Source organism: Ambystoma mexicanum, chromosome 2p (genome assembly GCF_040938575.1).
Source record: "Ambystoma mexicanum isolate Mex_15411 chromosome 2p, UKY_AmexF1_1, whole genome shotgun sequence".
NCBI lineage: Eukaryota > Metazoa > Chordata > Amphibia > Caudata > Ambystomatidae > Ambystoma > Ambystoma mexicanum.
Window position 1 is genome coordinate 931019894 of NC_090923.1, and position 20933 is coordinate 931040826.

At 47.1% G+C, this 20933-nt stretch overlaps 1 protein-coding gene across 3 annotated transcripts in view; it reads left to right on the forward strand.

The window, feature by feature from the left end:
* Nucleotides 1-20933, forward strand: part of MARK4 (microtubule affinity regulating kinase 4) — a 612664-nt gene that overhangs the window by 573794 nt on the left and 17937 nt on the right. For 2 of the 3 annotated variants that reach the window (XM_069644669.1, XM_069644671.1), the window contains 2 exons: nucleotides 11255-11515; nucleotides 19575-19619. In XM_069644669.1, coding sequence (XP_069500770.1) covers nucleotides 11255-11515; nucleotides 19575-19619 — 306 coding nt within the window. Of the gene's footprint in view, nucleotides 1-11254; nucleotides 11516-14588; nucleotides 14669-19574; nucleotides 19620-20933 lie in introns of all 3 variants that reach the window. The other variant, XM_069644670.1, reaches the window with a different exon arrangement.

The window sequence follows — 20933 nt, forward strand, 5'->3', positions numbered from 1 at the left end:
AAAACTTTGGAGCGTTGCTGTTCACGTAGCAACACCTTCTGAACGTGTTTGTGCGGACTACAAGGAGAACCGTAGGAGTGCCAGGTGTGCTTTAACCAATTGTAACATAAGCAATCCGGTCCTGCCGGGTGCACATGATCTGAATTGTGTTCCTGAGAGTACGAAGACCTGTGGCCGTCATCCTCGCATTGGCGACAGGAGATGGACTGAGAATGTATGTGGCTCCCACCTCTTCTGAGGAGTCTGGAAGGACTGCAACGGGGCGGTAGGGGCTCCAATTCACCCCTTGGATCCAGAAATCTGCATCAACTCCTGCTCCTTGGGGTGCAGATCGGGAGCCGCGCTGGGACTGCCAAGTGTCCACGACTCAGATTGGTGTCTACCTTTTTTGTCATGGGGTGCCTTTCTGCTTTCACAAAAGGGTCTTGTTTCTCACAGAGACTTCCATTGCACTGTTTGCAAAATATTCAGTTGACCAGTAGGGAGGCACACACTCCTGTCTCTTCTCTTCAGAAGGAGGCGCCATCCTTCAAATGCAGGCAGTTTGCTTCCTGGATCGGCCAAGATCCCCGTTCTGTATTTGGTGCCTTGCTCCTGGGCACGAGGGGCAGGTTCCTGTAAGCATTTATCCCAGTCGCTCATCTTCAAAGCTTCAAACCCAAACTCGGGAGGTTGCCAAGAGAGTTGGGTGTTTGGGTCCTCCTTTTAGGTGAATACGTTTGTGGTTCCCTGTGGTGAGACTATTAGCAGAACCTCCAAATTAGCTTGTCCCCATTGCTGTCCCTTGATAGTTGTTCAACAGTCAACATTTGTTTCACGCCACTCATGATGTTTCCCTGCATCTTCTAGATTGTGGAATGGGAGGGGGGAGGGGTGCCTGCCCACCTATTCAGACTCTCCTTTGAGAAGCCCTTGGTCCACTCCCTTGCCGGTACCTCTCCCTTCCAGCTCCCTCTCCTGTGTCCCTGCACATTGCCTCCTCCGTGTAAATGTGGTTTTTGATGATATTTGAACTGCCATGACAGGGATCGAAATTCAGATTGGATGAGCTGGAGCTAAAATCAGCTCCTGGGTGTCCAGCATTAACCAGTGACCAGGAGCAACCACTCGACAATGCATTCTGCGAGCCTAGCTCCTACATAAGATGCAAACTCATAAAAATGTTTGTTATTTGGGATCTCTTCTGCTTTAAATGTTATATTGATGTGTCCTAATCTTATTTATCGATTGTGCCAAATTCACACATAGGTGTGTGTTTTCGGCATCCGTTGTCCTAAGAGCGAAAAGCTGCTCCTGGTGCATGTTGGTGTCAAGCTAACCAGGCTCTTCTTGGCTACAAGAGCTACTTGGCTCCCATCTTCCCTCAATTTTGAACCCTGCCATGGACTTTCGTGGTGCGGCGAGGGATATCGATACCGTTGCAACCCGTTCTTTCTCAGGCTGTACATACAGGTCCAATCCTTCTTCCAGCCCCACACCCCCGACTTTAAGGTAAATGTATACAATTCAATGTGACTCACGGGTTCTGCTGCCTTCCTCACCCCACAGGGTGGATGTGGGGAGAAGTGAACAAGGCGCAGCGGCAGAGTTTGGGATTTGCCAGATGGCTAGTGGGGACTATATCAGTCTGATCCTTTGTCTTTTCATCAGAAATACCAAACTGCTGTGTCTATTACACAAATGTAATACAGGAATTGGAAGTTTCTCATGGGATTAAACACCAGAGAAAAGATTTTAGGAGAGGGAGCAGTGTGAGCTTGCCATCAGGGAGGCTGTGTGCAGACCCCAACAGGCAGAGGTGTGCATATTGGTAGTTGAGGTGGGACGCTTGGGAGGTTTTTTGCTGTTTTTTTGTAAAAGAAATGCCATATTAGTCTTTTTTTGCAAGAGCCAAAGCAGCTTGTCTTCCCGTGAGGATACAGGCTTCCCATTCAGGCCTCGCATGAACATTTGTCACAGAGACATTTCGCAGGAAAGAGAGTGGGGCAATAAAAGCATTTTATAAAATCGCATTAGAACATATGGGGGAGGGTCACAAAAAAACGGTATGGTCATTCACCAAATATGGGGCGCACTTGTGTTCCAGTTCCTCATCACAATGTAGCCACTGACCCTTGGCAGTGGGTCACGGACTCGTAATTGGGGAAAAATCACATGATGCGTAGCTTAGAAACACACTGATAATATTGAATGACATTTTTTTTGTATGAAAATAACAAACCTGAATAGTACAGGCGGGGGGAGTATAGCATAATAAACATGTTTGCAATCCAGTGAAAAAAGTTTAGTTGAAGTGACGTTAAGATGATGGTTTAGCTCAATCTTTAAATTGGGCAAGTGTTTGAAGCTGCTCTACCTTAACTCCAAGCCCCCCAATGCCCAGCCCATGAGCGTGCAGATCATCTTAACTATGACCTCACTAGTGACCTCATCGATGGCATCACCAGAGTAAACCATTCTCTTGGTCTATTTGAAGACCTATGTCAATCTTATGAATAGTGTATTCTGATAGAAATGCCATATACCCCTGGACACGTTGTGGGGGCAGGGTGGACACGGGGCCAGGCTCAGTGGCTACTTTGGGTGGGCTGACCTGGCCTGCAGCATTATCGAAGGCCATGCCCCAGGCAGTGTGGCCAGTGATCCACGGTCCTACTATGGTGTTTGAAGTCAAAACACTGGTGTGACATTGGCCATTAATCCAGGATGTCCGCTGCACCCAAAGAAAAAATATGAAGCCTAAAATGAAGCCGACCTTAATTCTTAATGTTAAGCAATGAGCTGAACAACTGCAGAAACTATGGGTTGGACGAAGACCAAGTTGAACCAGTTTCTTAGAATCAGGATAAAAGAGCCTACAAGCAAACAAGCTTCGTGATTTTATTCTGCATATTTATCATAGATGTGTGCACGAGCAAGTCGGCATAGAAGGGTGCATCCAAATGTTTAAGTAGGGCATAGCTAGTGGCAACTTTGGGTGAGTTGGCATCCATGCCCCAGGCATTTTGCCAATGATCATGGCCACAGGCCAAGGCTGGTTACACACAATCATGCTATGGTGGTGTCCTGGGCCTGGCCCTTGGTGTTTACTTTGGGTGGCTTGGCATTGTCTATTACAAATTCATTGGTTACGCCCCGTGCAATTTGGCAACAGGCCATGACTGTCCTCATTGTGCCCTAGCTTTTAGTGATGTCATCAGTTTACTCATGGGCTGCGCACTGGTAGGGGTGTGCTCACATTAAGGTAGCACAGCTTCCAACGTGTTTTGTTGCATTAAGCCATCACCTTAACATCAATTGGGCTAAGGTGGCAGCCACGCTACTTGATATGAAACAATACTCTGTCTGCATTTTAGCAAATGACACCCTGGCACTTTGTCGCCGCACATGCAAATCAAGCAGGGTCCTTTATTTATGAATACAGATCTAAAACATGATGTAGTTAAGAGGGAAACAGCAAGCTTATAGGAAAACCTAACACCATGCATTCCATCCCGGAAGTAAGGCTTCTCTAGGAGACTACATGAAAGCCCTAATCTATGTATGTTTGAATTTCACTAGTGCCTCTGTTCCGTGTGCCTACCTTCCTTCCTAATTACAATGAACACAGAAAAATAGTCTGCATATATCGCAACCATATTGAAATGTTTTCTTTTTTTGTTCTCGACAAGTCTACCAGTTCGAATTTAATCATATTTCATTCACACTTAACATTATATTGATATAAGGAAAATGTGTGCAGCCACATTTAATCATAACAATATTTCTGATGTTTGTTAATCTGCTTAGAATCACATGCTGTGCATAGGTCCGACATCCAGTGGTCACTGCGGAGTATTGCATTTTGTTTTTCGTAGTCGAAAAGGGGACGTCGACAAGGCGTGTCTGAAACACTATCCCTATAGTGACGTGCGTAGTACCCACAATCCCTCACGCGTCGAGGTCCCTCAGATTGTTTTTTTCCGCCCAGCTTCTGGTCGCCTTCACGCGGAGCTCCTTGAGATACCATTGCAACCCTCGACCTTTGGTCGTTTCTTCTCATAAAATTTATACACACTCCCTCGACGCAGTTGTAGCTGTTCTCCGCCGAGAAAAATCGTCGACGGAGGGTCGAGCGGAGGAAATCTTCGGCGCTGCCGAACACGTGGCCTGGTCTCGCTGGCCATATACAGTAGGGAGAGTGGGGTCGTGGGACATCTCTGGGTCTTTCTGAGAATGCCTTTCCCTTTCCCCTTCCTTTCCCTTGGGGTGTTTATCGCAATTTATTGCCTCGGCTATGGAGAGGACACCGTTTAGGTTTTGCCCACTTTGTAAAGGCAAATTCACTTGGAAGGACAAGCACTCACGGTGTAACCGCTGCTTGCCCCTCGATCACAAGGAGGAAGGGTGCGCGGCTTGTCGGCTTCTTAAGCCTAAAACTCTAAAAGACCGAAGGGTTAAAAGGTGGGCGGCCTACGCAATGTCGAAGGCCGAAGGTTCACCCGCCGCTGCTACCACCGACAGTGACGAGGAACGCGATAACACGACCTCCGCTACGGAAGTCGAAACCCCCTCTAAGGAGCGCTTACGCGCTTCGTCGTCTGTCCCCGGCCCCGACGGGCTCGGCTCACGCCCTGCTTATGGGGATGAACACCCCGGCGACACAGACGCACACAAAGATCCACATAAACACACAACCCACGGCTCTTCTTCGACTAAGTCGAAAAGACCTTCGGCGCCCAAGGAGACGCAGGTTCCACCGGCGGCCTCCTCGGACCGTTCGGGTTCGAAGCCCCTCTCGCAACCGCACCCGCGACCTGCGACTGGGCTTTCGGCAAACAAGGGCGCTGCCACCAAACCATCGGCCGGTGCGCATCAACAGAAAGCGCAGACCGCCGTAGAGCGTTCGATACCCATAGCGTCGAAAACTCAAGCTTCCGCCGACAAACGAGTCGCCGACAAGCGAGTCGCCGATAGCTTAGCGAGGATCGCTGTAGCCGACGCCCAAAAGCGTACGCCGAAGATTTTGTCGAGCGTTACGCATAAGTTAAAGGATACGCCGAAAAAGCCTGAAGAAAAGCAGGGACTACCCCCTTCAGTCAGGGAGTCTCCCGACACACCTGAAGGTTTTTCGGAGGGCGACGGGACACTTTCCTCGACGCTTTGGGAAAGGTCGAGCCATTTCGAGTTAGATAACCCTATGTTTCCCCCGCCAGACCGCTCTGGGGTACCCCATGAAACAATGGAAAGACTCCACCTCTGTATGGAGAGGATGGAAAGGTTCATGAGCACCCAGGCCTCTCAAACTCACAAGAGGACTAGAGAAGGGCCTCAGGAGGACCCCAGGGCCAAAAATCCGAGGCTAGTCGATCCCCAGCAGGACACAGCCTCAGACTTCCAAGATGTATATGACCTCACTGGGGAGGAACAATACTTCGAGGAAGAAGATGATTTCATGGACAATGAAGGACAGAACCAGGAGGAATGTCTGGAAGACAGAACAGACATGGTTAACCCAGAAGAGGGACCTTCACACCCCTGGCAATCACCATCAGTGTATTCCGACACTGATGTCCTAAACCTAACTCCTCCGGACAATTCTCCAGTTAGGAACACGTCTCCAATTGACGATCAACCCACTTTCAATGCACTGTTGCGCAGAGCAGCAGCGCATTTCGAACTCGACACCGGGGAACTCTCTCCAGAATTGGACTTTGTAGAAAGAGTGATTAAAGAAAAACCCCCGGTCAGCCAAACCATTCCCCTCCTCGCTTCAGTGAAGAGAAGGATCATACCCTCGCTGTCCACTCCCGCAATGATCAGAGGGGTCAATCCGAGAATTGAAAAACTTTTCACTCCTTCACCCTCAGACCCCCTCTACATTAGGGGACATTCCATTCCGGATTCCCTAGTGGTATCTAATACTAGAAAGAGGGCAGGGGTACCACTTTCCACCAGTGAGGCACCCCCTGACAAGGAGGGCAAGAGGCTATATGCCCTTGCAAAAAGAGTTACTTCCTCGGCTGCCTTCTCAGCAAGAATTGCCAACAACAATTCCTTGCTTGCAAGCTACGCAGACGCGCAGTGGGCCAAACTGCGAAAAGACGCAGAGGAAGCACCGGAGCCTTTACGTACGCGCCTACTGTCAACTATTGGCGAAGGAACCCAAGTGAACCAGAGCATTGTTAAAAACTCTCTGGACGCGGCAGAAACAGCAGGACGTTCCCTGGTACAAGGAATACTCCTAAAGCGCCATGTATGGCTGCGCAACTCAGGCTTTAAACCAGAGACACAGGCGTCTTTGATAAATAAACCTGTCGAGGACGCTAACCTCTTCGGAAAAGCGGTAGATGAAGCCCTAGAGATGGCTAAAAAAGAGTTCGACACTATCAAGACTCTTGACCAAATCTCTAAGCCCACTACCAGGCGCGGCTATGGCAACAAACGCTTTTTTCGTGGCCAACACCAACAACAAAGTCAACATCAGCTATACCCTGCCACCAATTACCAAACCAATAGTGGGCAGTACAGCCAAAGAGGCCAACGCCGGGGCAAAGGGAGGGGTCGGGGATCCACCCCCAGAGGCTCCCAAGCCCCCAACAACTCCAAGTGACGCGAAGATTCGCGTCCCCTCCCATGCAACACCGGTCGGGGGCCGGATAACATCCTTTCTTCCTGCATGGGAGGAGATAACGTCAGACCGTTGGGTACTTTCCACCGTAGCCCTCGGATACTGTATCGAATTCAACAGTTCCCCATCCTACAGACCCCCGAGGGGACGTCGCATGACACCGGAACATCTTGCCATCCTTCTCCAAGAAGTACAACAACTGCTGGAAAAAGGAGCCATAGAGGTCGTGCCTCTATCTCAGGTAACGGAAGGTATTTATTCAGTGTACTTCCTTGTACCCAAAAAGGATCTAACCATGCGCCCTGTATTAGATCTGCGCCCAGCGAACAAGTTTATCAAACCCCAAAAGTTTCGTATGGTAACCTTACAGGAAGTAATCCCACTGCTTTCTCAGGGAGATTACATGACAACATTGGACATGAAAGATGCATACTTTCATATTTTAATGTTGCCAGCGCACAGAAAATACCTCAGGTTCATGATAGAGGACAAACACTACCAGTTCAAAGTGCTACCCTTCGGCATAGCATCAGCACCAAGGGTATTCACGAAGGTGCTGGCAGTGGCAGCGGCCCACCTGCGCAGGTTGTCCATCCCAGTTTACCCTTACCTCGACGACTGGCTCATAACAGGGGATTCTTACGAAACATGCTTCTCCAATACCCAAAAGACAGTAGACCTTTTGTTCCAGTTGGGCTTCTCCATCAACGAAAAGAAGTCCAGTTTAGACCCCAGTCAAATCAAGCAATTCCTAGGGGCTCTAATTCAAACAAAGGACGGCCTCGTCTTCCCCTCCAGAGAGAGGGTCCAAAACATGCTGTTTCAAATCCCTCAATATGTAACCGGTCGAGAGGTGACGGTACGCAAAGCAATGCGCTTGCTAGGAATGATGGCGTCGTGTATTTATTTGGTACCTCACGCGCGCCTGCGCATGCGCCCAATGCAAGAGTGGCTCTACAGCCAGTGGTGTCAGGCCAGCGGACTATGGGAGGATCTAGTGGTGGTCTCGCAGGCCTTGGTTCTCTCGCTACAGTGGTGGACAAAGGAAAACATGGGAAAAGGAAAACCCTTTGCCACACCCGCGGCGGAAGCCACTCTAACCACAGACGCATCCCTTACAGGATGGGGGGCTCACCTATCCCATCAGACTGCTCACGGAGTGTGGACTCGGAACGTAGCATCCAAACACATCAATCTACTGGAGCTACTAGCTGTGTTCAAGGCGCTAAGAGCCTTCCAGGAACACCTACAAGGCAAAACAGTAATGGTCCTTACAGACAGCACCACAGCCATGTACTACATCAACAAGCAAGGGGGCACCCACTCTCCAGGCCTGTCCAAGCTGGCCCAGAATATATGGAAGTGGGCTCTCAAACAGGACATGTTCCTACTATCACTACATGTACCCGGGGAACTCAATCTGCTGGCAGACAGTCTCAGCAGAGATTTCCCCCTGCCCGAAGAGTACGAATGGCGCCTGCACGAAGACATCGTCTTCGACGTCTTCACACAATGGGGATTCCCAGAAATAGACCTGTTCGCAACCCTGGAAAACTCACAATGCCTAAGTTACGCCTCCAGGTACCCCCAGAACCAATCCAAGGGGAACGGTCTGTCGATACAATGGTCAGGGAAATTTGTTTACGCTTTTCCCCCGACTCCCCTTCTCAACAGAGTGGTGCACAAGATGCACCAGGAACAAGTGACCATGATACTAGTGGCCCCAATGTGGGCACGACAACCATGGTTCGCTCACTTGATGGAGATGTCTCTATCCCCCCCAGTAAAACTCCCCTGCCCGTACAACATGCTGTCTCAGGACAAAGGCAGGACTCTGCATCCATGCCCCCAGAACATGAACTTAGCAGCTTGGCTCCTGAGATCATAGAGTTCGGACATCTACAACTCCCGCAAAGATGCATGGACATCCTCGGGGAAGCCAGAAAACCGAACACTCGCCACTGCTATTCTAGCAAGTGGAAAAGATTTGTCATCTGGTGCAGGAGTAAAAGCATCAACCCTATTGACTGCTCTCCCACACATGTAGTCCTATACCTGACCCACCTATTGGATTCAGGTCTAGTGTTTAACTCCATTAAAGTCCACCTAGCTGCACTTTCTGCATACACCACTTCCCAACTCAAAGTGTCGTGGTGGAAAATCCCTGTTATAAAGGCCTTCATGGAGGGAGTAAAGAGAATACACCCCCCGATAGCTGACCCAGCTCCCGGATGGGACCTTAATGTGGTACTTACCAGACTCATGGGCTCTCCATTCGAACCCATGCACAAAGCATCTCTTAAACACCTCACGCTTAAGACTGCTTTTTTAATAGCTATCACCTCCATCAGGAGAGTAAGTGAACTTCAGGCTCTTTCTATTCTAGACCCCTTCGTTACAGTTCACAAAGATAAAGTGGTTCTACGCACTCACCCTAGGTTTGCTCCGAAATTTATTTCTAAATTCCACGTAAACCAATCTATAGAACTACCAACGTTCTTTCAAAATCCTTCCAATTTGGGAGAAAGGACTCTGCACACACTAGATGTACGCAGAGCGGTCATGTTCTACATGGAAAGAACCAGACCACTGAGGAAGACTAATCAGTTCTTCGTCTCGGTGGCAGCAGGAAGAGAAGGAGATGCGGTTTCAAAATCCACTATTTCTAGATGGATTGTTCAATGCATCACTCTCTGCTATACTCTTGCTAAGAGAGAACTGCCCTTTAGGCCAAGAGCACACTCTACTCGAGGCACTGGGGCATCCATAGCATTCATTGCAAATGTTCCCCTTGAGTCCATCTGCAAAGCGGCTACCTGGAGTTCTGTGCACACCTTTACAAAACACTACTGTCTAGATACACACTCTAGATCTGACTCCCAGGTGGGACAGGCAGTATTACGACACCTTTTCTCTACTGTTCCTTCTCATAACCCACCGCCAACTCCGGGTACTGCTCGCTAGTCTATGCACAGCATGTGATTCTAAGCAGATTAACAAACATCAGAAGAGAATGCATTACTTACCGTAAAAGCATTTCTGATGGTTGTATCTGCTTAGATTCACATGCGCCCACCCTTCCTCCCCGCTCGGATGGAAGGAACATAGACTTCCTTTATATATCTCTCTCTTTCTGTACTCACTCACGTCTAGAAGGCTCCCTCAGGGCAGAAAAATACAAACAGAGGGACCTCGACGCGTGAGGGATTGTGGGTACTACGCACGTCACTATAGGGATAGTGTTTCAGACACGCCTTGTCGACGTCCCCTTTTCGACTACGAAAAACAAAATGCAATACTCCGCAGTGACCACTGGATGTCGGACCTATGCACAGCATGTGAATCTAAGCAGATACAACCATCAGAAATGCTTTTACGGTAAGTAATGCATTCTCATATGCATAGTGTATTGTGGTTGTCATTTATATAGCACCTTTTACCATTATTGTAGTTTCAATGCTTTGGTGGTGGGACGACAGAGTTGGAGATCACAGAGTAGGATTACAGTGCGTGTGTGCATTTGGCCAAATAAGGCTTAGCATGGCTTGCCATGCTCTGGTAGAGAGCAACCCATGATGTCGGGCATGTGGATGGGTGCTGAGAGGAGTCCGGAGATGGCGTGAATGCTGGAGACTATGTGCTCAGCATGCCCAAATTTGTCATAGGTCTTCGAGGCATAGTCTGGTGTAAACATGTGGGAAATGAGGTGACCAGCGTGGCCGAATTTGTCATAGTCGTTGCTGTATTCTGATGAGTGTGGGTAGCCATGCCTGCACCCAGTGTCCACCGGAGTGTTGCATTATACGTACCTAGCAGCATCGGTGGTGATTTGTTGTATGTGCGCCCGATCAGTTAGTGGCTTCCTCTGTCGATTCTTGCGGCCGCAATAAAACGGTTAGCAACAGTCTGTGCTTCAACAAATTGCAACTAGAGGAGCATGGGTTATACTTACAGGCTCTTTGAGGTGGGTAGCATGGCAAATCTACACAGATATTGTGTGCATACTGAACCGTCTCAATTGTTACTTTACTGTGGGCAGCCCAGCCTATACTTCATCCATGTGCTATAAACCCAAAGTTCAAATGCACATTTTTCTCAACATACTGGTCATTGTCTCCAAGTGGTAGCGCTGGTAATCATTTTGTGGCATTTCCATAGGCGTTAGAAAAGGAGAGCAGTGAGCACACCTCGTTGAAAATTTGATCACATTCTCCCAACACCTTTTGTCTTTTTTGTCCGGTTGGTTGTCGGGATCTGGCGCATGGCCTTTATTTGTGCCCCCGGCAATGTGGCAACAAGCCAAGGCTGTCATCCGTGTGGTTTAGTTTCCAGTGAGCTCCTCGTTGATGTAGTAAGTGATGTCATACGTTAGATTATCTGTGATGCCACCGGTGTACTTATTGGGCCATGCATTAAGGGTCAAATTTTAATCTTGCCTAAATCAATTTCATTTGTTGTATGTGTGTTCAAACACTATTTCGCATGTATACATCTCTTTCTGCCGGACACTGAACGCCATATGTTTAAATGGACAGCATTGTACCTAGCAGTAGAACTGCTTGGATGCATTCAAGGGACATCATGCTGTACATTTTGTGAATGCGTATTGTAAGCATTGAGATGTATACTCCACTTCTTTTCCAGCTCCGTGCCAAATCGGGTGCCACCTGCATCCCCATCCACACATAGCATTGCCACCTCCTCCTCGGATCGCACTCGACTTTCTAGAGGCACCAGCATCCGAAGCACCTTCCACGGTGGCCAGGTCCGGGACCGACGGGGCACGGTGCAGAATGGACCTCCCACTTCACCCACACTCTCTCACGAAGCATCGCCACTGCCCCAGAGCCGAAGCCGGGCCTCCTCTAACCTCTTCAGCAAGCTGACCTCCAAGCTAACGCGAAGGTAGGTGTACGGCATAAAGCGCGCATGCGACCTTGGCACAGGGAAGATGGGCTGGTTAAACAAAGGCATGTGGCTCCACTCCTGGAAACTGGTCCAGGGTGGTTGAAACCTACACTTGCGTTGCCGCTTCCACACTCCTCCCACCTTCCTAAATCTCCTCTGCACTTTTTAGCCCATGTTCTTATATGTTGTGCGCCTGGATGCATGGCCCACCTACTGTATCTCACCTCTTTCTATGCAAAGACAAATTGGCCTAAGAGCGAGTAGGATTCCTGGACAGCTCGGTCTCTGAGCTCTGCAGTCTTACTGTAAGTTGCATGCCATGCATGGGAGTCAATCAGATCTAGTTTCTCTATAGGACAGTCCACCTCGTCCTCTAAGGGTTTTGTAGCCCTTGTACCATGCCCCAGAGACACCCACACTATTTAGTCAACGGACGCCCATTGACTAGTGCTAATACTTCAGAACTCTTTGCCGAAACCTGCATGGCTTTGAAATGAAGTTGGACTGATGCTGCAAGAGTTTGATATGTGCACTCCCCCCCACCCCCCCACCCCCTGCATCTGAAACCCCGAAGAGTAGTGGCTCTGTTGGTCACGATGGGAAACATGTTATTCTTGTGGGCCTACTTTGTGGTGCATCATTTTCTGATGGCGCATGTTGGCGCACTTGGCCTTGCTTCTCTACACTCTATGGCCTGGATTGGGTTTTACCCACTCATGTCAACCTTGAGGCAGTACCAATTGGACTGATGAGTGTTGCCAAAAGGGGGACCCATATTTAATGAGCTGGACTGCATATAATTTCTCTCTGACATTTGAACATGCCTCTATCAAATAGAGAAATGTTGATAGGGCCGTGAAATACTCCACCGGGCCCCAGTACTGCTTGGCTAATACACCTTTTGCTGGGGCCCCCAGTGAGAGAGTGGAGTCTTCCTTTGTGTATTATTAAGCAATGGGGAACTTCTCCCTTTAAGGGGGTGAGGAGGGACACAGTCACTGGGATACAAACATTACCTTATGCCGCTGCCAAAGTTGTGAGAGTTTCTCTACTGAGCAATCCCATTTTAGCTCTCTATACTACGGCTGTTGCATATAGGCTCGCCTGACTGGGGGCCACCCCATTGCCAGGTGATTTGGCATTGGTGGTTCTCATCAGCGGGGTTTGGGGATTTTTTTCCTGAATGATCACAGACCTGTTGATGAATTTGCCCTTTGAGTGCATGGTTAGTGGTTCTTACTTGAGACTTTCTCCGTTTCTACCAAGTCAACCAAAAGAGTAGGGGAGCTTCATGCACTGTTTGCTTCCAAGACCGAACGTGCTCTATCGGAGGCACGTTAATGTCCTGTACTAATCCATCGTTCATTCCCAGTTTCATTTCCTATTAACCAGGTAGTTTCTCCCCTTATTTTTATTCCATTTTTGCTTTAGTTACTTGCTGTCCACCATTAGCTTGATCTTTCCCTATGCCATGCTAGTGGAATACCGTCTGCCTGTTGGTGACATGCATGAGAAATGTGTGGTACAGGAAACTTCCCACACCTACAGTTCAGGTTGGCGTATGTCCTGTATCACCCATTGCCATAACTTACTATGTAGTCTGTGCCTTGCCACTGATCATACCCAGTTATGGGAATTTCCAGAACAATACCCCCCTTGGCTGATGTACGTAAGGCAGCCATCTGACCCACCTACATTTATGTGAACACTGCACTACAGATGCAACACTGCACTATAGATGCTAGCTCGGGGGCAGCCATCTGACCCACCTACATGTATGTAAACACTATACTATAGATGCTAGCTCAGGGGCAGGTAGATGCAGAGTTATGCAAGACCCATTTGGCTTATTACGCTGGCTATGTCATCTGACTAATAGAAACTCCTCAGTAATTGAACCTCAAAGTTTGGGAAATGGAACAAGGCAGAGCATAAGAGTAAATGGATACCACTTGCATGCAGTATCTCTGGTGCCCTGAGTTCTCTAGGTCTTATATCACCACAACCCCCTTTCCAACCATCAGACCGCTAATTGCATTGAGTTCTCCGGTTAGGTGTGCAATGATGTAGTGCAGCCAACCAAGGACACACTATGTGCATTCTCTGGACTCTCCTTTAACTGCTAATGGCGCATTTTTATGTGGCTCTACTGTGGAAGGACCAGTGTACCTCACACTTGTCTAGTGGAGTGAGTGTGTTGGTGTTCCGGTAAGTAGACTTTCTTGTCTGGACCACAGACCTACATGGTGTTGGTGGAGGTATTGTATGTTTTTCCAAAGTTCTAAAAATGCTACCACCAAAGGTTCGAACACCAAAAGTTCGAACCTTTGGTGGTAGCATTGTAGGTAAGTATTAAAAAAAAAAAGGGCGCTGCGGGGGTGTCCCCCGCAACATCCCGCTCACTATACTTTATAGTATAGTGTTGCGGGGTAAACCCCTGCAGCCTTCCATTAAAAATATGAATAAAAAAAAAGGACCCTGCGGCGCCGGTTCCCGATCACGGAAAGTGAGTGGGGTTTGTGTATGTTGGGGGCGTAGATGGGGGTGTGTTGAGGGTGTGGGTGGGGGTATGTGTTGTGGGTGGGGGTGAAGATATGTAGGGGTTTTAGCATGTGTTTGCATGGGAAGTGTGTGAACCTTTTGTGGTTAGCACATTTCTCATGCAAACTTTCCGGCCGCAGTAAAATCAGCTGTGGTCTGATCACGTAGATCCTTGGTGGGGAGATGGAACATCCACTAGTCCCTCTGCCTTTTGGAACATCCACTAGTCCCTCTGCCTTTTGATGGGACCCTCATCCAAAGCAAGGCCCAATTGTGTGCCCCCCTAGAGGGCACCACATGGCTTGCTTTCCTACCTCCTTCCACGCTGAATCTGTTTTCACTTGACCTAATTTAGGGAACATCCCAAAATGCAGTGCCCTAAACTTGCCTGAATTCATGGTGCTAAGCTCCGCCAGGCCCGCCTCTTAAAAGTTTGCATATGTTTTCTGCTAATCTCTCCTGTTTTCCTCCTCCACCTTGCTCTTTTTTTTCCTTGCCCTGTCTCACTCTCGCTTTTCTCTGTTTTCAGGGTCACTCTTGACCCCTCTAAGAGGCAGAGCTCTAACAGGTGTGTCTCAGGCGCTACTTTACCGCAAGGATCTAAGATCAGTAAGTCTTGGCTGCTTTTCTTCAGGGCTTGTTCTTACCCATATCTTCTGTCTTTCTGATGTTATGTTCCCATGGTTGCTACTGGCTTTCCTCTGTCCATTCTGCTTGTTGCGCGTCCTGTCTGTCCCACTTTGCTACGTACTCCTAACTCTTACTCCAAATGCACTCCTCTGCGTACCGCTATTCCTTTCCCTCAGTGCCTTTCTCACAGCCCCCTTTGTTGTATGTCATGACAAAAACTTGCTTTTTTCAATTTTTTTTCATGTCCATGCCGCTCCACAGCTTAATTTCTTATGCTGCTCTGTACCGCTATACACACCTGTCTCACCTTCTTCTTTTCTTGCTCTCACTTTTTTCCCATATTTTCTACCAGATATGCCCCTCCTTATGTTTCCCTTTTCTTGCTTTCTTTGTTTCAGTACCTTTTTTTTCTTTTCATCTTTTTTTAAAATTGTTCCACTTTCTCAGCTTTTTGTTCTTTCTTTGTTTTAGGCTTTCTTTAGTTTCATTCGCTCATGGTTCCTTTTCTTTGTGTCTAAAATGTTCCTTTGTTTTCTTCATTCTTACATTTGATCCTTTTTCTTCTGCTTATTTTTTTCATTCTTTGTCATAGATCTTAAGTCTTCAGTTTTGTATTTCTAGCTTTCTTTATCCATTTGATTTTTTTTTTACTTTTTCTCTTCTTTCCTTTACCTTTCTATTTCCTTTGTTTTCTTAGTTGTGAGAGAAATTAGGGTGATAAAGGGGTTTGGCAAGTGGGAGGGAAATCCACATGCTTACGAGGAAGAAACTGCTATGGTGCATCTTGCATTGCAAATGGCTCAGTTGAGGATTTTGGATTGGCACAGTGGCACAGCACGGCATGCCTAGTGGATGGACCTTCTCCGGAGATTGTCACTGTGAAAGGAACAGTGCCGTTATTTAGTGCAGCAGTCCTGCATTACGGAGATGTGAAACGGAGGTACTCCGGTCCTAAAAGTGCCTGGATCAATCTCTAACTTTTCTGCTCAGTGTCTAGGTTTGCTTGAGGTTCTGGATTCCACTGAGGGCTGGAAACTACATTAAAGATTGCAGGCTCCAGGTTGCACTTCAGGTTCCTTATCCCAGTAGAACACGAGCGGTCACAGAGAGGCCTACAGGCTTAGGGAAATACCATTAGTTTAGTTGGTCACACCTCCAATTCGTTGGCCACACCCCTTTTTAAAAGATCCTTGAATGTTCTGTGTTTTAACCAGTGTATTTTGTTATTCAATACTTTGTTGGAATAAGCACTGCTGGGACCCATTGCTTTGGACTGCTCTGCATTGATGTGCAGAGGCTCCAGCAGCGCAGGTTAGCGGTGCGGAAATACACATCCTCAAAATTCAAAGGCCTTCTAGACAAGGGGTCTTTTACTGGCATACAGTTTTATTTACCAGGGATGTTGTTTGGGCTAATAGGAGTGCCAAAGATGCACTAACCTGTCATTGTAAGGGGGAGGGTCTTAAGGTAGATTTATTAGTACTTATAAAGTGCTTTTCACCAAAGCACTCTGCATACAATTAAAGAGGGTGGTTGCAAATAAAAGGTAAATGCAAGTTTCACAGCGAGTGTCTGCAAATCAGACGAAGATTGCAAGTCTGTCTTAAGGGAGCACAAATTGGCACACAGGGCCCCCAGATAAGAGTTTTAAGATTTTGAACTGGGCACATTTTTCTTCCTTTTTATTATTTTTTTTTTTATAACTTGGAGTTAAATCAGTTTTCAAGTAAGTGATCTCAATTCCCAATGGGGGTTATTTTTATGCATGTAAAAAATATAGTTTTACTCTAAAGCAGATATGATTTTGGACCATGTGCATCTTTGTATCTAGTAATCATGACCATTTAAAAGATGCATTTTTTATCTATTGAGATCAGGCAGTAACACTCCTGTGACTGGATCGTGGATATGGGCAGGTGGAAGCAGGGGAAGGCTTCTATGTGACGGTTATTTCCTACTGTTTGTTAAGAATATCTCCACCCCCTATTTTACAAGTAGGCTAGTGTGCGATTTATCTGTAGGGCTGATTGCAAAAATTGTACTTTGAAAAGAGGAAGTGCCTCCCAGATCTTGAGGGCTAGAAGAAAACAAGAGCAAAATCTTGATTCTGCTCATGGGAGGAGGGGGTGGGGAGGGCTAAGGAATGGTAGAATGAAGAGTGTAAAGGACAACAAGAAAATACAGGAAGGAGGGAGATCATGAACACATTTTCTACAAATCAGATGCAGTGAAAATGGAGGCAAACAAGAAAGCCAGTGGAGCGTAGCAAAAGGGGAGATGTGGGAAGTGGTGGGAGATAACAAAGCTAGTGAGTAGCAGAATTGAAAAGATGGACTGTAGAGATGAAAGGGAAGTAACATGCAAACCAAGAAGGAGGTAAAAGCATTCGTCCAGGCAAGACCATCTCCAACTCCAAACAAGCATCTCAGTTGCCAGAAAAGCAAGATTATTGTGTATTTTTACAATGTTTGTATAGTTGTAACTGACCAGTATGAGCAGAACATCAGATGTGAGAAGAATCACCGAGTGATGAAAAATAGCAAGGGTGGAGGGAGAAGGAAAGTGTGCCAGTGTAGAAGAATAGGGAGCAGGAAAACGGAGTTCTGCATGAATTGAGATGCAGCAAGTGAGAAAGCATCCAATGGCAGAAAGACAGCCAGATTGTAGCATGAAGATGAAAGGAGGAGAAGGAACATAAAATGCTGGAGGAGTCCACGTAAAACTGGCAACCATCGGAAGAAATAATAGAGAGGAATAATATAAAGAGAAAAACTTGGGGGGGTGAAGGTCTTAACCCCTGTGGCACGCCAAAGCAAAATATCACGGGAGAGGAGATCAAACCCACGCTAAAGTAAGAACATTGGAGAGATGGGAAAGCAGCCAAGAAAGACTAGAACCAAAAATGCCAAGATGAGAGCAAAGTAGAGAGTAAACTGGTGTAACCAAACCCAAAAGAATATCATATATTGGAAGTAAGATGAGATGTGAAGTCGGAGTAAAGAATTGGGCCCACTTATCTTAAAATTAACATAGGAAGTAAAGTGCCACAGCAAAAACTTAAGCAGGATGATGAGCCCGGGGTGATGAACATTGACAAAGTATCGCCAAGTGATAGGGGGAATGGCGGAAAAGAAGTAATTCTTAGCATGAAACAGATCATAGGAGAAATTCAAAGAAGACAATTAAAGATCAGAAAGAGAATTGATCTTTGAGAGCGGCATGACATTTTCCAGCGAGACTTACAAGCATTTTGAATAGAGGGAAAAAATTCAGGGTTGAGCTGGTGTTAGGAGTAGGAACAGAAGATTAAAGAGGCCAAGGAAGACGCACTCACTCAAGAAGGGGAAGATGGGAGAACTTTTCAAGTAATCAAGAGAATAGGATGAGGTGTAAAATTGTGCAGATCACACGAGAAGGAGGAGACGGCAAACTTCATACGTAAGCAATAAGTGGAGACCAAAGAGCAGAAGCAGAGTAGAAATTGGGCAAGGGGGGAACTTTGAAAAGATAACACTGATCAAAAAGCAAGAGGTACGATACAGGAGTGCAAAGCTATAATAAATTAAAAGAACTGGTCGAGTGAGTAGGATTAAGATTGAAGTCACCTTGTAAACGAAATGGAAAGTCAAACTGTAATAAAAAGAGCAAAGTCTACACATTGGTGCAAAACTTTTAACCTCTAGTTCTGGAAGGTGTATGCTTGCACATATTCCAGAACCTGTCACCAATTATTTGATACTAAGAAGTGGGACTGGAATAGGGATACAGACGCCAATACTGCAAGGACTGGCAGACGGACAGCGTTGATCCGGAGCCAATCACCTTTGGTCTAAATAACACACTATACAGCATCAAGGATGGATTCGGAAGCCCGTTCCAGTAGGACCGCATGGCGGCTCGGGTGTGGCTCACCCTAGCCTTCAGAAAGCGGGATCAATACGCGATCAATTTTTAAAACAAATTTTGCCTGTGTGGTTTAGTGTTGATGGAAATCATGAGATTGAATGCGGACTAAATCAACCAGACTGCATGTGATCGCAAGGTGTGGCCACGTCCACATTGATTGGCCACTGGGCCTGTGATCCGTGGCTCTGCTTTGCTGCCGCAGAGGTCTTTGACTATCTAGACGGATGGGCATGAGCTACGATTGAGTGCAGAAGGTGAGGTTTTGGTATTACCTTGGAGCTGTTGGCTTGGCTTCCTGACGAGAACGCGTGCATTGCATGGCAGCCATGTCCACTTCTCTCGTTTGAGTGCGGTTTCACGTCCCAGTCGTTTTGCTGAGGTTTGCCGTCTCTGATTCTCCTTCACTAGAATAAATGTATATCCTGTGTTGTATTGCCCTTTTAACTTGTAGGTCTTTTTTTCACCCTTTGATTTGTCTTCAGATTACCACCTTTTACCACACTCTCCTTCTATATGTTTAATTGATGGGGCAAATCGATTTGAAGTTTCGGGATCCCACTCACATCCTCTGCCTCTTAAATATCAAGAGGACTTGGGATGGACGGCTGCGGTCATGCAGGCGATAATGGAGTCAAGAACCCAACCATGTACATAATTCCTGGCTTCCCACATAATCTCCCCACTGAACAGAGGGGAAAAGTCAGGAGAGAAGAAACCGCCACCACCTCTATTTCCATTAACCTGTCCTGTCGCCATTTTTGTAGTGCCTGGCATGCTCTGCGTTCACGCTCCATTGCCACGCCACCTTTCATCCTTTAAATTGTGCTGTTCAGGGCATGATCAATCTTGTTCATTCTCAATAGATAACACATCATCCCTCTGCTGCCAGTATGTGTCGAGACTGAGCATTCACGGTGGGTGTTGCGTGCGGTGGGATTCTGCAGGATTTTGAATATTTTCTTTTTTACTCTCTCCCAAGGGTCACAGACCAACCTGAGAGAATCGGGGGACCTCCGATCACAAGGTAAGTCCCGCCTCTTGACTTCTGTAACATTTCCAATGATTCTACACCATGTTGAACTGTAGAGGTCAAAATAGGAAAACCCTTCCCCTCGTAAGGCTGCAAGTGCCCATCCTTGAGTCAACTGGTGAAAATCAATGGCCTCCCAAGGGATTATCACTACATTACTGCGCTAAAAAACTGCTGAATGTGTGTTTACTGCGTATTCAGCGGTAACCAAAATACTGAATCCCATATACCGAACAAGGGGAGGAGGGGTGTCTTCTGCCTCGCCTTCGGTATAATGTGTTCCGGGGGGTCCCCTGCTTCCATTGCATGGATAGCGGGGGACAATAAAGTAGAAAATAAAAATAAAGGACCCTGTGGCGGCAATTCAGACCCATGTTAGTGAAAGGGAACTGACGTTGCAGAGAGAGAGGGGAGTTGGCGGCACAGGAAAGAAGTTGTGTTCCGCCGACTAGTTTGTATGGGTAAACGGGTAGCCGGTCCCCAGATACGGGTGATGCAGGAAAGAGTGATCAGTGCGTGGCTCACTTTTCGAATTTGACATTTTCAAACTCGAAATTGCAGGACGCGCAGTGATCACATAGATCCTCCCAAGGGGGAAGGTCTTGGCCCCTCACCAGGCTCGGTGCAATGGGAGCCGGAAACAACCATCCTACGACAGCCAAAGACTGGGGTCCCCAGCGCCGATCATTTCTCCATCCAGTCTGGCATACCATGTCAAAGCTACAAATCTGCTGAAATTCCAGTTCTGCCTAAGCCTTTTAGTTTATTATACATTTTAGCATGTTTTTAATTATTAGATGTGGCATCCTGGCCTGATGGACCCGAAAGATGTAGGCCACGGGCGAGTAGCAGACCTCCACAGGCGCTCTAAATCTGAATTCTTTTAAAGAGATGTTAGTTGGGAACATTTTCTTTTCCTGTATTAGCTCTCTATAAATCTCAAAACGAAATATGAGTGTACTATTGGAATTTAGGAATTCAAGCCTTCAATCCTATGTCAGAAATGGTGAACATTTGAATTAAAAGGAAAGTGGGCCAGAGGAACGGTGAGATGAAAAATCGTCTTAAACCAATTGCATTAAAAAAAACAATTGGCAAAGCCAATAGTTGAGAATGTGTTACTGCTACGTGGAGGAGAGTGCAGGTACATAAGGGGGTATGGCAGGAAGAGATTGACTCTTGTCGGCAGATCAGAGGACTGGTTAGGGAAGAGTATAGCGTCCGGGGAACAGCAGGGTAAGCAAAGGTTTATTTATTACATTTATATAGCACGGAGGCAGCCCAGGGGCATTGTGGCGCTGTTACTTG